Consider the following 15,504-nt stretch of genomic DNA (forward strand, 5'->3'; position numbering starts at 1 on the left):
ACACAGACAGTCGCCTGAGTCAGGAATTGAACCCGGGTCTCTGGCACTGTGAGGCAGCAGTGCTAACCACTGTGCCACCGTGCCGCCCAAATTGTTGTGCGGTGTTCATTCATGAGTACTCACCATGTACTTGGTGGATGGTGTTACGCATGTCGATACTCTGACACGTCTTGCAGTGGCTGCTGTGGCAGGGTTGTATGGTGTTGTTGTCCTGAAGGCTGGGCAGTTTGCTATGAATCACGATCTGTTTAAGGTTTGGTGGTTGTTTAAAGGCGAAAAGTGGAGCCACGGGGAAGGTCTTGGTGAGATGCTCATTCTCATCGACTATGTGTTGCACGCTGCAAAGAGTATGACATAGTCTTTTGGCTCCCAGGAAGTACTGGACAATGAAGGGTACCCTGTCTGCTGCAGCCTGTGTCTGTCTCCCGAGGAGATCATTACGATTTCTCATTGTGGCAGATCAGAACTGGCGGGTTGATGAGTTGAGCATCATGCCCTGTTCTTATGATAAGTACCTCACCATGGCCTTCCCCGCATCTCCACTTCTCGCCTTTAAATAACCACCAAACCGTAAACAGATTGTGATTCGTAGCAAACTGCCCAGCCTTCAGGACAACAACACCGTGCAACCCTGCCACAGCCGCCGCTGCAAGATGTGTCAGAGTATCGACATGGGTAATACCATTACATGTGGGGACACTTCCCACCATGTACACGACGAGTACTCATGTGACTCTGCCAATGTGGTCAATCTCATACGCTGCAGGCAAGGATGCCCTGAGGCATGGTACATTGGCGAGGTCTCTGACTCTACTACCACTGCTGGGCAGTGCATTCTGAGTAAAGAACCTACCTCTGACATCTCCCCTAAACCTCCTCCAATTACCTTAAAATTATGCTCCCTCATGATAGACGTTTCTGCCATGGGAAAAATCTCTGGCTATCCATTCTATCAATGCCTTTCGACATCTTGTACACCTCTATCAAGTCACCTCTCATCCTTCTTCGCTCCAATGAGAAAAGCCTTGCACCCTCAACCTTTCTTCGTAAGAAATGCCCTCCAGTCCAGGCAGCATCCTGATAAATCTCCTCTGCACTCTCTCTAAAGCTTCCACATCTTTCTTATAATGAGGTGACTAGAACGAAACACAACATTCCTCAAAGAATTCCAGCAGATTTGTCAGGCATGACCTACCCTTGATGAAACCATGCTGACTTTGCCCTATTTTACCATACACTTCCAAATGTTAAGAAATCTCATCATTCATGTTAGATTTCAGGATCTTACGCACGACCAAGGTTAGGCTAATTGGTCTGTAATTTTCTGTCTTCTGCCTCACTCTCTTTTTAAACAAGGGTGTTACATTAGCAATTTTTCCAGTCAACTGGGACTCTCCCTGATTCTAGTGATTTCTGAAAGATTATCACTAATGCCTCCACTATCTGTTCAGCTATCTCCCTTAGTACTCTGGAGTGTCGTCCATCTGGTCAAGGTTATTTATCCACCTTCAGGCCATTGAGTTTTTCTGGCAACTTCTCTTTAGTGATGGCTGCCATACTCAGCTCTGCACCCTCACTCTTTTGAATTTTTGGGATAGTACTCTTCTACTGTGAAGACTGATGCAAAGTAATTATTTAGTTCCTCAGCATTTCTTTGTTCCCGATTACTATCTCTCCGGCATCATTTTCTACCGGCCCAATATCCACTTTTGCCTCTCTTTTGTCCTTTATATATCTTGAGAAACTCTTACAGTCTTCCTTTATATTACTGGCTAGCTTAATCTCATATTTAATCTTCTCTCTCCTTATTTCTTTTTTTGTTGCCCTCTGTTGGTCTTTCTAAGCTTCCCAATCCTCTGGTTTCCCACTGTTCTTTGCTACTTTATATACTTTCTCTTTTGTTTTTACGCTATCCCTGACTTCCCTAGTCAGCCATGGTTGCTCCATCCTCCTTGTACCATGCTTCCTTTTCCTCAGGATGAATCTCTGCTGTGTCTTCTGAATTACTCCCAGAAACTCCTGCCATTGCTGTTTCACTGTCTTTCCTGCCCGGCTCTTCTCCCAATCAATTCAACACAGCTCCTTCCTCATGAATAATTGCCTTTACTCAGCTGTAATACCATTATCTCAGGTTCTGTCTTCTCCCTCTCAAATTGCAGAGTAAAGTCAATCATACTATGATCACTGCTTCCTAAGGGTTCCTTCACCTTAAGTTCCCTTATCAAGTCTACTTCATTGCACAAACTAAATCCAGTATTACCCATTTCCTAGTGAGCTCCATCGTAAGCTGCTCCAAAAAGCCATCTTGTAGACCTTCAACAAATTCCTTTTCTTGCAATCCAGTACCAACCTGATTTTCCCAGTCCATCTACATATTGAAATCCCCCAGGGATCACTGTAACTTTTCCTTTTCTAAACATCTTTTCTATCTCCTGGGTGTATTTTGCACATGAGCTCCTGACTACAGTTTTGGAGGACTAAACATGACTCCAACTATGTTTTTTTTTATCTTTCTGTTTCCTCAATTGAGAGAGAAAACATGAATAGATGAAAGGCGGGGGGGGGGGGGGAGAGAGAGAGATTACAGATAGCTGTAGAGAACAGAGGAAGTTCAGATGTACAGAAAGAGAAGAAAAAGAGAGATTCCAGATATGTGGAGGGCTAGGAGTAGAGACAGACTGCTTCGATTAAAGTGAAGGAAAGACAAAAAGATGCCATGCACAGATTTCTTCAAAAGGTTGGCCAGGGTTTTACTTGACACTCACTTTTTATGCATTGCACTACACAAAATATTACTGAAATGAGACCATGTTATATAAAAATACAAATGTGATGGAAGTCCTAATGCCCAAATTTAAAGCCTGAACTTTTGTAGTCTGAGAACAACCCTAATTAGTTTCTCAGTCACAAGCACAAGATGTGTATACAGGCAGTAGGAGTGTACTTAAGAGGAAAATTAGGAGGGCAAAAGGATGAAATAGATTTGGCAAATAAACTTAATAAGATTCCAAAATGATTCTATAAGTACATTATGGACAAAAGAGTAACAAGGGAGAAAATAAGACCCTTCAAATATCAATGTGGTTATCTATGTGTGGAACCACAAAAGATGGGTGAGATGTGAAACAAATGTTTCATATCAGTATTTGCAGTGGAGAAGGATACAGAAGCTAGTGTACTTGGGGAAATAAATAGTGATGTCTTGAAAAGAGTTCATATGACAGAAGAGGAGGTGTGAAGGTCTTAGAACATCTAAAGGTAGATAAATCCACAGGACATTTGATATGTGGGAGGCTTTCAAAGATAGTGCAGGATAGGCATGCCCCATTGAAAGTAAAGGATAGGAAAGGCAAGATTCATGAACCATGGATGACAGGAGAAATCATACGAATAGCTAGGAGGAAAAGGGAAGGGTACATAAGGTCCAGGTAGCTAAGAACAGAATGAGTCCTGGAGAAATATCAGAAGAATAGGACCAGTCTTAAACGAGGAATCAAACAGGCTAAAAGGGGTAATGGAATAGTTTTAGCAAGCAGAATTAGGGAGAATCCCAAAGCCTTTTATTCTGATATAAGAAGCAAGTGGGTAACTAGAGAAAGGATTGGTCCACTAAAGGATAAGGAAGGAAGGCTGTGTGTCGAACCTGAGAGATGAGGAGGGCCATGATGAATGTTGAGATTAGAGATAGAAGTTTGATAACTCTGGATCACATTGACATAAGTAGAGAAGATGTGTTGGGTAGGCTAGAGATTATTAAGGTGGACAAATCCCCAAGACTGGGTGGGATCTATCCCGAGTTGCTGAGGGAGGCGAGAGAAGAAATAGCTAGAATCCCTCCAGTGCGGAAGCAGGCAGTTCGGCCCATTAAAGTCCACACCAACCCTCTAAACAGCATCCCACCCAAACCCCCTTACCCTATTACTGAAACCATGCATATCCCATGGCTAACGTATATAGTCTACACATACTTGAATACTATGGGCAATTTAGCATGGCCAATCCACCAAACCTGCAGAAATTTGGACTGCAGAAGGAAACCAGGGCATCTGATGGAAACCAACACAGACACAGGGAGAATGTTAAGACATCATGCAGGCAGTCGCCTAAGGCTGAAATTGAATCTGGCTACCGTGCACTGTGAGGGAGCAATGCTAACCAGAACTTTGTGGAAATTTAGGGAAGAGATTGCTGGTCCTTTGCTGAAATATTTGTATCATTGATAGTCATGGATAAGGTGACGGAAGACTGGAGGTTGGTTAATGTGAAGGCATTATTTAAGAAAGGGTACTATAGACTTATGTCAGTGGTGAGTATGTCATAGGGGGATTCTGAAAGACAGGATTTATATTCATTTACAAAGGTAAGGACTGATTAGAGATTGTCTCAATAACTTGATTATGTTTTTTGAAGAGGTGACAAAGAAAATTGATGAAGGCAGAGAGGTAGATGTTACCTATGTGGACCTTAGCAAGGCCTTTGACAAGGTTTTGCATTGCAGATTGCTTAGTAAGATTAGATCACATGGTGATCTAGTCGGGGGAACTAGTCAATTTGATACAAAATTGACTTGAAGGTAGGAGACAGAGGGTTTCTTTTCGTACTTCAGGCCTGTAACCAGCAGTGTGCCACAAGGATCAGTGCTAGTCCACTACCTTTTGCTATTTATAAAAATGATGTGGATGTGATTATAGGAGACATACTGTAATAAGTCTGCAGATAACACCAAAATAGGTAGTATAGTGGACAGTAAAAAAATTTATCCCAGAGAACAACCAGGATCTTAATCAGATGGAGTTTGATTTGGATAAATGTAAGGTGTTGCATTTTGGAAAGGCAAAGCAGGGAAGGACTTATATAGTTAATGGGGAATGTTGTAGAACGAAAAGAGCTAGGGGTGCAGGTGCATAGTTCCTTGAAAGTAGAGTCACATGTAGACAGGATGGTGAAGAAGGCATGTGGCACATTTGCCTTAACTGGTCACAACCTTGAGTATAGCAGTTGGGACATCATGTTGCAGCTATTCAGGACATTGTTAAGGCCATTTTTAGAATACTGTGTACAATCCTGGTCACCCTTCTATAGCCTTCTTTCGGAAGACCTTGTTAGACTTGAGAGGGCACAGAAAAGATTTACTAGGAGGTTGCTGGGACTGGAAGGTTTGAGCCAAAGGGAGAGGCTGAATATGCCCAAGGGATGACCTTTGAGAAGTTTGATTTTGACTTGATTTGATTTATTGTTGTCACATGTACCACAATACAGTGAAAACTGTTATTTCACATGCTTTATAGGCAGATCATACCATACAAAGTGCATCAGGTATCAGAACACCATGTAGAATGCAATGTTACAAGCGCAGAGAAGGTGCAGACAGAGAGAGATCAACATTAAAGTTTGAGAGGTCCATTCAAAACTCTGATAAAAACATGAAAGAAGCTCATATGTATATTCAAACTTTTATGTCTTCTGCCTGACAGAAGAAGCCAGAAGAAAGTTTAACCAGGATGGGGGCAGGGGGGAGAGGTATTTGCTTATGTTGGTCGCTTTCCCAAGGCAGAGGGAAAAAAATAGATGGAGTCAATAGATAAAAAGCTGATTTGCATGATGGAATGGGCTGTATTCATGATGGCCCGAATGACCTCTTTCTATGCCATAACATGTCTATGGTTCTATGGTTTTGTTAAAGGAATTAATAGATTAAGCGGAACTAACTTCTTCAATCCTGAATTATGGGACATAACATTAGACTATTCACAGTAACATCAAGAAGCACTCCTTCACACAAAGGACAATGGAAATTGCACTATCGTGACCAGGGTCATAGACTCAAAGAGTCACACAGCATGGAATCCTGAACTGGACTAGTCCTACCTGCCTGCACTTGGCGCATATCCCTCCAAACATTTCTTATTCATGTACTTACCTAAATGTCTTTTAAACGTTGTAACTGTACTCTCATTCAACACTTTCTCTGGAAATTCATTCTATATATAAACTACTCTGTGTAAAAAAAAAATTGTTCCTCATGTTTTTTTTTTAATTTTTATCTTCTCACCGTACAAATATGCCCCCTAGTCTTGAAGTCTCGAAGATGAAACTGAACCAGAAGAAGAATCATATTAGGCTTGAAATGTTAACTGTTTCTCTCTCCACAGATATTTCTAGACTTGTTGAGTTTCTCTAGCATTTACTGTGCTTCAGATTTCCAGCATTTGCAATATTTTACTTTTACATGTAAGTGTGTGTTGGAAGACAGATCAGCCATGATCTAAATTAGTGGTAAAACAGATTTAGGAGCTGAATGGTTTATCCTATTCTTGTATACCTGTAAGAAGGGAGTGAATGTTCAAGGTAGTGAATACACTTATTTGTCCTGGATGGTGTCAAGCTCCTTGAGCATTGTTAGAGCTGTATACATTTGGGCAAGTGGAGCGTCTTTCATCACACTCCTAACTTGTGTCTTGTTGGGCAGAGTATTGGGAAGACGGAAGATGTTTTTTGCTGCAGAATTTCCAGCTGCTGTTGGAGCCATGATATTTTTATGGTTGGTGCAGTACAATTTATGGTCAATGGTAGCCCACAGAATGTTGATGGTGGAGGATTCGAGGATGGTGGTGCCATTGAATGTTTCAGAAGATGATCACATTCTTTCTTGTTGGAGATGGCCATTGTGTGACACTTAAATGGCAAGTAACATTTTGTGCCGCAAATAAGCACAAGGCTGAATGTTGTCCCAGGTCTTGTTACATTTGGACATGGACTGTTTCAGTATTAACTGAATAGTGAATGATGCAGAATTTTATGCAACATGCACTCTTCTGACCTTGTAATTACCTTCCCTTGTGTTGGGAATGACTCCAATCAGTTTGTGAAGAGATCACCCTCCACCCCAATTCCCATTAACTCCAATTTTGCTGGGACTGTTTTATGTCATACTCAGTCAAATGCTGCCTTGATGCCAAGGATAACCCCTCTCACCTCGCCTCTGGTAATCAGCTCTTTTGCGCATGTTTGAGCCAACATTCCAATGAGGTCAGGAGCTAATTGGCCCTAGTAGAACCCAAAGTCACAGCATGGGAGGTTGCCTCAAAGCACTTGAAAAACTACTTAACCACAATCATGTTAGAAATAAGATTTATCAAAGTACCGGAAGTGTTTGTTCCTTTTACTGTTAGAGCACATTAAACCTTGCTGAATTAGCAAACACATTATTTTAAAAAAGACTGCTGCAATCAAATGAGGAATGGGAAAAAGTAGGGGAGATGATTTCTCCTTGACTGATTGTAAGGGGTTTTAATAAAACAAGTTACCAAAAGTATTTCCACTAGTTCATCTGTATTACATAACTTAAAGATTATCTAAAAGATAAGAGAAAAAATTTGGGGAATTTTGGTTACACCAGGGGCTGTTCAGAAAACAACAATTTGTATTTATATTGTGCTATAAAAATAGAAAATCATCAAGAGGCACTTCACAAAGCTCTGTCGGTTAAAAAAAAAGGATGCCACGCAAAGAAGAAGAAAGCCAAACATTTGAGCAAAGAAGTGAGTTCCAACCAGCTAACTGAAAGAGAAGGAAGATGAATAGGTGGATAGTTTTGAAAAGGAAATTCTAAAAAGTGTCACAGATGGCCTGCGCTAAATAAACACAAGGTCCAAAAATCAAACAAACCATCTCACTATTTTGCTGCCCATACTCAGGGAAGATTCTTACATGAGCCCAAAAGAAATTATAAGTAAACAACAGGAAATGCATTGTTTTCCTTATTTTGTTTTCTAATGTTCACAGAAGGAATAAGAATGATGCCTAAGAGAGTGAGAGACAACGAATCAGCACTTGAATAGTTAGGTTGCCAATGCTAAACAGCATTCACTAATTCAGATTTGTTAACATGGGTCAATACCAAAGCCATGTATCTGGGAAGAATCAAAATTGAGTGATTCTCATCGCCTAAAGGACAACATATTGGAAGAATAGCATGTTGTTTATTAAAGGACACATCAAATCTTGTTTCTGCATTTATACAATAAGCTCCACAAAAAGGGTCTCTAAAGAAAAAGTGAAAGAACTGCAGATGCTGTAAATCAGAAACAAAAGTTCAGTGGCAAAGCTCAGCAAGTCTGGCAGCATCTGTGGAGTAAAATCAAAATTAATGTTTTAGGTCAGAACAGGAAGAGCACCAGACCAGAAACAATAACTTTTATTTCTCATCACAGATGCTGCCAGACCTGCTGAGGTTTTCCAGCAAGTTCTGTTTAGGTTATCTAAAGAGTTAACATAGGAAACATTCTCTGCAATGCAGATGTTAGATTGAACAGTAGTTCTAGAATGTTATCAGACATTGTCTTCACAATGCATGGATATATTGAGGAATAATCTTCTGAAGCCAACCTGCTGACTAGGCAGTATGCTCTAGAACATCCACTGTGATGTTGCCTAATAAGGGGAAGTGATAGTGTAGTGGTTTTATTGCTGGACTTTTAATCCAGAGACCCAGTTAGTGACCTGGGGACCGAGTTCAAATCCTGACATGGCAGATGATAGAATGTGAATCCAATAAACATCTGAAATTAAGGGTTTAATAATGACCATGAATCCAAGTTGATTGTCAGGAAAAAAAACATCTGGTTCACAAATTTTCTTTCAGGCGACTGCCATCCTTACCTGGTCTGGCCTACATGTGACTCCAGACCCACAGCCATCTGGTCGACTCGTAACTACCCTCAGGGCTATTAGAGATGGGCAATAAATGCTGGCCTGGCAGTGACTCCCTCATCCTGTGAATGAGTATTAAAGAAAGGCCAAATTTGCCTGCTGTCCATCCTCCTGTTCCACCCCAAAGTAAATCACTAAGAGGGGAATCTGCATGAAGGTAAAGTATTTTCCAGCCTTCCCTTAATTTCATAGTTAAATCAGATTTTCACAATGGATGTATCATAATAAGATCATAAAATCTGCACCATTATCCCTACTATGATAATAATGGGTTCCTTTACTGTACTTATACACTGCAGTGATGGCTACATATTCTCTATGTACACTCACAAATTACTGCACTGAATTAAGTATATACTTATTTAGACATTCTGCTGTGACTACGCTAATTCTCCATATCCACACAAGCTACGATCAATTTACACTGTTTATATATAGATGTGTGTTCCTCACACACAAAGCAGCCTCAAACAGCATTCCCTTTGTTTCTCAAGCAGCACATGACCTGATCACAAATATATGTAACAATGTCATGTTCAAACCTAAACATCAAAATATAACCAATGTAACTCCAACCTGAATACAATATATATTACCTTCAATATCTCCACATGGTTTCAGAGTATCTGCATCCCTTTAAATAATATTGGTTTAATATGACATATTTAAATATAAGCTATTCACCTTAGTATTTTTCTTTATCTTTTTAAAATCACAATTAAATTGAAATGCATGCGAAGGAAAATTACAGATCTATAATGTTTCTATATTAGAAAATATTGATATTTCAAAGCTAAAAGACCTAATAGTAGTCTCCAGCTCTGGTGAAAGATCTCTTCTAAGACTAGAAATCAGTGCTGTTGATTTTAATGTATAAGCAGAACAGTAATGTATTTTCAAAATTTTGTTGCTTTGAGAGCTCAACTGACCTTACACAGAAGAGGCCAATAGAACAAGCTATTCTAAATCACGTTGAAGAGCTTATGCTCAAAATGTTGACTCTCCTGCTCCTTGGATGCTGCCTGACTGGCTATGCTTTTCCAGCAGCACACTTTTTGACTCTGATCTCCAGCATCTACAGTCCTCTCTTTCTGCCATGGTTCATACTTAAACAAAAAAGGAGATATAACACTCAGCAGCTCACATACCATCAGAATGGAGTATGTTGCACATCTGATAGCTTTTCATCAAGAGCTTGCACTGAACAAGGACACAACCACAAAAGATGGCCTTATTTATTGAGGCAACTTTGAGGTTAGCACCCATGCCTTCCTCAGCCAGATTTGCTGGAGTCAACCAGCTTGCTTGGGCAGGCTTATTGACCCTGTCAGGCTTCGCCTTGAACTCTAAGCATTTAACAATAACAAGCCTGGGAGCAGAGACTATGAAATAGCCAAATAACTGAAGAAGTTTGTACTCACCTGAGACTGAAGGAAAATGTCAACACTATCAGTACATATCACATAAAAATCGGACTTCTAAACACATGCCTTTTCCATTTTTAATTATAAAGATTGCACCCCTGAATATAATTCTAGTAGGCTAGAGAGGAAATGAATATTCATGATATGTACATTAATGCAAAACAGACAACTGATCCTCCTAAAAAGATTTTGCAAATTTAACAGCAAAATTTCAACATATTGTCCAAATTTTAAAATATTGCCACCTGATCACAGTATGCTGTCAAATCTAATTTATCTTAATTCACTTAATTAAAATAGTAGAATTAATTTTTAGAATAGTGGTAGCATGCTACCCATGAATATGTGATTGTTATGATAACACACTGGATTGAGTCAGAGAGGTTTTAGAGCACAGAAAATGGCCCTTTAGCCCAATGTGCCTACACTGGTCATCAATTTTTTTTTCAGCAGATTTTCCAACACTATACTGCATACTGGGCTTAAGCCACTCCCATATTCAACAGTGACAGCACAGTATTTAGCCAAGTCAAAGTTGCCATAGTTCCAGAGGGTCATAAAGTGCTTTTGCATTAGAGAGAGAGACTCAGCCAGTGGTGCATTTAACTTGAGAGTCACCAACTCAGGAAAGAAGTGAATTTTGAGAAGATAGGTCCTTCACAGTGACCTGATAATGGGTATTGAACTCATACATGTTGGATATGTACTTAAGAAACCCATCATCCATGCAACTAAGCTACCAGAGTAGGCATATAGAATTGTATATGGATGGAGTGTAGAGTGATTTCTTTTGCAGCAAGGCTCCTGGGAAACTGACATTTTGTTCCACCCAGTTAAGTTCCCCTATCCACCCTTCTCATCATCACCCTTCCTCACCATCAAATGCTGTCCCTTATATCAAACACAGGAATTTACCACTGTTATACTAACTGCTACGTACATACCACCACAAGCAAAGGTTGAGGAAGTTCTGGATGTGCTGTACTCCATCACTAACACCCTGGAGATGAAACACCCCGAGGTCCTGTTTATTGTAACTGCCAACTTCAATCAAGCCAATCTAAGGAGGGTGTTGCCCAACTACCACCAGAACAGTACCTGCCCCACCAGGGGCCCGAACATTTTAGACCACTGCTACACCACTGTGAAGGATGCTTACCGCTCCATCCCCTGCCCTCATTTCCAGGAACTCCGACCACAATGCCATGTTTCTTCTCCCGGCTTATGGGCAAAAGCTCAAGCAGGAGACCCCCTCGCGGATTCAAGTCCAGTGCTGGTCGGAGGAGGCAGAGGATCAACTCCAGTGCTGTCTAGAATTGGTTGATTGGGCCATGTTCAAACAGTCTGCAGGTACCTTGGACGAGTACGCCACCACCATCACTGACTTTATCAGCAAGTGTATGGAGGACAGCAAACTGAGGCAGTCAATCCAGGTGTTCCCCAACAGGAAACCCTGGATGAATCAGGAACGACAGAAACTGCTAAAAACCAGGCGTGAGGCCTTCAGACCAGGAGACCCACACAAATATAAGGAATCCAAGTATGACCTTCGCAGAGCCATTAAGACAGCCAAGGACCAATACCAATCCAAACTAGATACCCGGCGACTATGACAAGGACTGAATGACATTGCAGGTTCTAAAAAGAGACAGTGCAAGATAGCAGACGATGACATGTCTCTCCCAGATGGTCTCAGTGCCTTCTATGCTCGCTTTGAGCAGAATTTCAGTGGAGAGGTAACACCTATTCTGACAAGTCCTGATGAACCTATCCCAACAGTCACTGCATCAAAGGTCAGATCAGTTTTGCTTCATGTAAATCCAAGGAAAGCATTGGGACCAGACAGAGTGCCAGGCTGTGCACTCAGAGCATGCACAGATAAACTGGCAGTGGTCTTCTCGGACATCTTCAACCTCTCCTTTCAGCAGGCCACTGTCCCTGCCTGTTTCCAGAGGGCTAACATCATTCTTGTGCCTAAGAAGGCTCATGCAGCATGTCTCAAAGATTATCGGTAGTCATGAAGTACTTTGAAAGGCTGGTCATGGCATTAATCAATTCTAGCCTCCCCACAACTCTTGACCCACTCCAATTTGCCTATCGGACCAACAGATCCACATCAGATACCATATCGCTTGCCCTTCACTCCTCCCTAGAACATCTTGACACAGCTACGTAAGAATCCTACTCATTGACTACAGTTCAGCCTTCGACACTATTATCCCCTCGAGACTGATTACTAAACTTAGTGATCTTGGACTAAGCCCCACTCTCTGCAACTGGATCCTCAGTTTCCTGACCAACAGGCCACAATCAGTGAAGATTGGGGACAATATTTCATCCTCACTAACACTCAACACTGGAGCCACCCTAGGGGTGCATACTGAGTCCCCTACTGTACTTACTGTATACCCACGACTGCATCTCCAAATATCAGACTAATGCCATTTACAAGTTTGCTGATGACACCACCATAGTTGTCAGATGGTGACAAAACTGACTACAAATGGGAGGTGGAAGACCTGGAAAAATGGTGCACCGAGGACAACCTAGCTCTCAATGCCGACAAAACCAAGGAACTCATTATTGACTTTCGACGGGATGTTACTCATTAACAGCACAGAGGTGGAACGAGTGGAGCATGTCAAGCTCCTGGGAGCGGTCATCCACAACAAGCTTTCTTGGACCTTTATGTGGATGCACTGGTTACAAAGGCCCAATAACATCTCTTCTTCCTCAGGCAGCTGAGGAAATTTGGCATGACGGCGAATACACTTGCCAACTTTTATAGGTGCGCCATCGAGATCATTCTGTCTGGATGTATCACCACCTGGTATGGCAACTGTACCATTCAAGATTGGAGACGGTTACAGAGAGTGGTGAACTCGGCCCGGACAATCACTAAGATCAACCTCCCATCTATAGAATCCATCAACCAGGCCCACTGTCCAGGAAAGGCCGCCAGCATTCTCAAAGATCCATCTCACCCTGGCAATGCTTTTCTACAACCTCTACCATCGGGGAGAAGGTACAGAAGCCTGAACACACGCACCAGCCGGTTTCATAACAGTTTCTATCCTACTATTGTTAAAATACTGAATGGACTCACAAACTCTTAATATTCGCCTGTACCTCTGTTTTTGTGTTTACCTATTATTTACTTATCTATGCTACTTAACTCTGTGATCTGCCTGTATTGCTCGCAAGACAAAGCTTTTCACTGTGCCTCGGTACACATGACAATAAATTCAATTCAAAGTTCTAGACAGGCACTGAAAATTCCACCCGGTATTTTAATAAGTTGTTACATCCTGGAAGTTTCTTGAACTGATCTGTGTACTATTGTTAAACATATTGCAGTTTAAACCCTGCACCAGCAAAGAAGCTAATGCTGAATGGACACACCGATTGGTATCTGTGACCTACAAGTCTTTATGAAATATGCACAGGATTAAAAAGAGATAACATTTAGGATTCAACTTCCCATTCAATCATTGTAGTCTCTGTTGGATATTGCTTTCATTTTATCATTAAAAGACAGCATCAATGTTATGTAAAATAGCCATTGCAAGAATAACAGCATGACATTTGTATTAGGAGGAGGGGGCAGAGAAATCAAAGGAAAACAGCTGCTAACGTTAATTTGTTAAAAAAAAATTTGAATGAAGAGCTCACCAGACCATCTCCCTTTTTGATACCTCTTCATATTTGCTTTGGAAGTGAGCTGAGCTCTGCTGAAGTCAGATTTTAAAGAACACGATTAATTAATGTGGAGATCTTGTCTGCACATTTGTGTTCTTCCTTCACGTTTACAGAGATTTTCATGCATCATACCTAGAAATTCCCACAACAATATATTTTAAGTTCTTCATTAAACGATTTTCATCTTTGTCACAAAAGACCAGCTTGCAGAAACAATCATCTACTGAGATAATCCGAATAGAGGAGAGCTTTCAAGGGCAAATCTGTAATTGAAAATAAGTAGAGTAATTCTTAGAGCATCAGTGCGATTACTGCAAATCTCCTTCCTCCAAACAAACTGCATTCTGCAGAGCTGATAATCATTATTCCTTTTCATCAGTCAGTGGAGACGGTTGCTTTTGCGGTATTTACATTCTGTGCCAAATGCAGCACTTCTACGCATAGGACTCAGCAAGAATTCTTAATAGTTTGCAGCATGTAGTATTGGAGTTCACTATATCACATTTAGTGAAGCGTTATCTTCATAAAGTTTGTCATATGAAACAATCAGCTTCATTTTCATGTCTATTCAGCAAATAGAAAGATGTGCTTTCTTCAAATACTCTCTCAATATGATGTAACAACAGAAACTGGAACTCAATAAGACAAAGGAGTGCATACTTAGCAGATTATATAAAAGTCTTTCTTCAGTTACTAAGACATAAATCGTATGATAACATTTAATGTGCAGACAAGCAATTGATAATTTTCAACACAAACAGAAACTAAGTAATGCTCCCAAATGAGAACTTGTTTATCAGTACTTGTGCTTCATTAAATGTTTTTGCGCTGATTATGATTTCCACTTACCATGACTCACTGGTGCTGCAGTCTCTAACAGTACACAGGAATGTTATGCCTCTAGAGGACAGTCATTTAATGGATTGCTCACATCAGCACCAAGATATGCTTCTGTATGTTGCTGATTCCTGTTCTACTGTCCTTTATTTGCTGTAAAAACAATATGTATTCCACCAGCAAGTCAGGACAAATCAATGATATGTAAGTACTTCAATACATTGAGAAGCTTGTAGGATTACAGTCTATTCAGCCTGGCAGTTCCAGTTTCTAAAATCACACCTTATTGTTTCTTTCTGCTTGGAACATGTCAAAGGGTCTGGTCATCAAAATAAACTTCAAAACTGGAGAGAAGGAGACAGGAAGAAAGGAACCACGAAGTCTCATCAAGTGGTTTTACACTTTCACAGAGAAGCTGATTAGCTTTAGGAACCACTGTTTACAAAAACATTATCAGCTAGAAGTACAGCAGTACACTTCCAATTAGATATACTAAATCACATTCACATTATTGAGAGATTTGAAGAAATCACAAAGGTTCAGGCTTTTAAGTAGTCAATCCTGTGACACCAATTACTAAAGGAAGTTTATAACAGCATACATAATCCAACATAATTTATTTAATTTCAGATGTTCAGCATCCAAATAACAGACGTTGATTTCTGAGAGGAGTTTTCCCAGGCAACTCTTTTGTAATAAGGAGAAAGTGAGGACTGCAGATACTGGAGATGAGAGTCGAGAGTGTGATGCTGGAAAAGCACAGCAGGTCAGGCAGCATCCAAGGAGCAGGAGAATCAATGTTTCAGGCAAATGCCCTTCATCAGGAATGAGG

The 15,504-nt window shown here is 40.8% G+C and overlaps 1 protein-coding gene across 1 annotated transcript in view; it reads right to left on the reverse strand.

Moving 5' to 3' along the window:
* Positions 1 to 14,036, reverse strand: part of mcf2la (mcf.2 cell line derived transforming sequence-like a) — a 235,019-nt gene extending 220,983 nt beyond the window's left edge. The window contains exon 1 of the mRNA XM_043700234.1: positions 13,809 to 14,036. Coding sequence (XP_043556169.1) covers positions 13,809 to 13,839 — 31 coding nt within the window. The 5' untranslated portion in view covers positions 13,840 to 14,036. The remainder of the gene's footprint in view (positions 1 to 13,808) is intronic.
* Between the last annotated feature and the right edge of the window lie 1,468 nt (positions 14,037 to 15,504).

The sequence above is a fragment of the Chiloscyllium plagiosum genome, chromosome 12 (genome assembly GCF_004010195.1).
Source record: "Chiloscyllium plagiosum isolate BGI_BamShark_2017 chromosome 12, ASM401019v2, whole genome shotgun sequence".
In the NCBI taxonomy this organism is placed as follows: Eukaryota; Metazoa; Chordata; class Chondrichthyes; order Orectolobiformes; family Hemiscylliidae; genus Chiloscyllium; species Chiloscyllium plagiosum.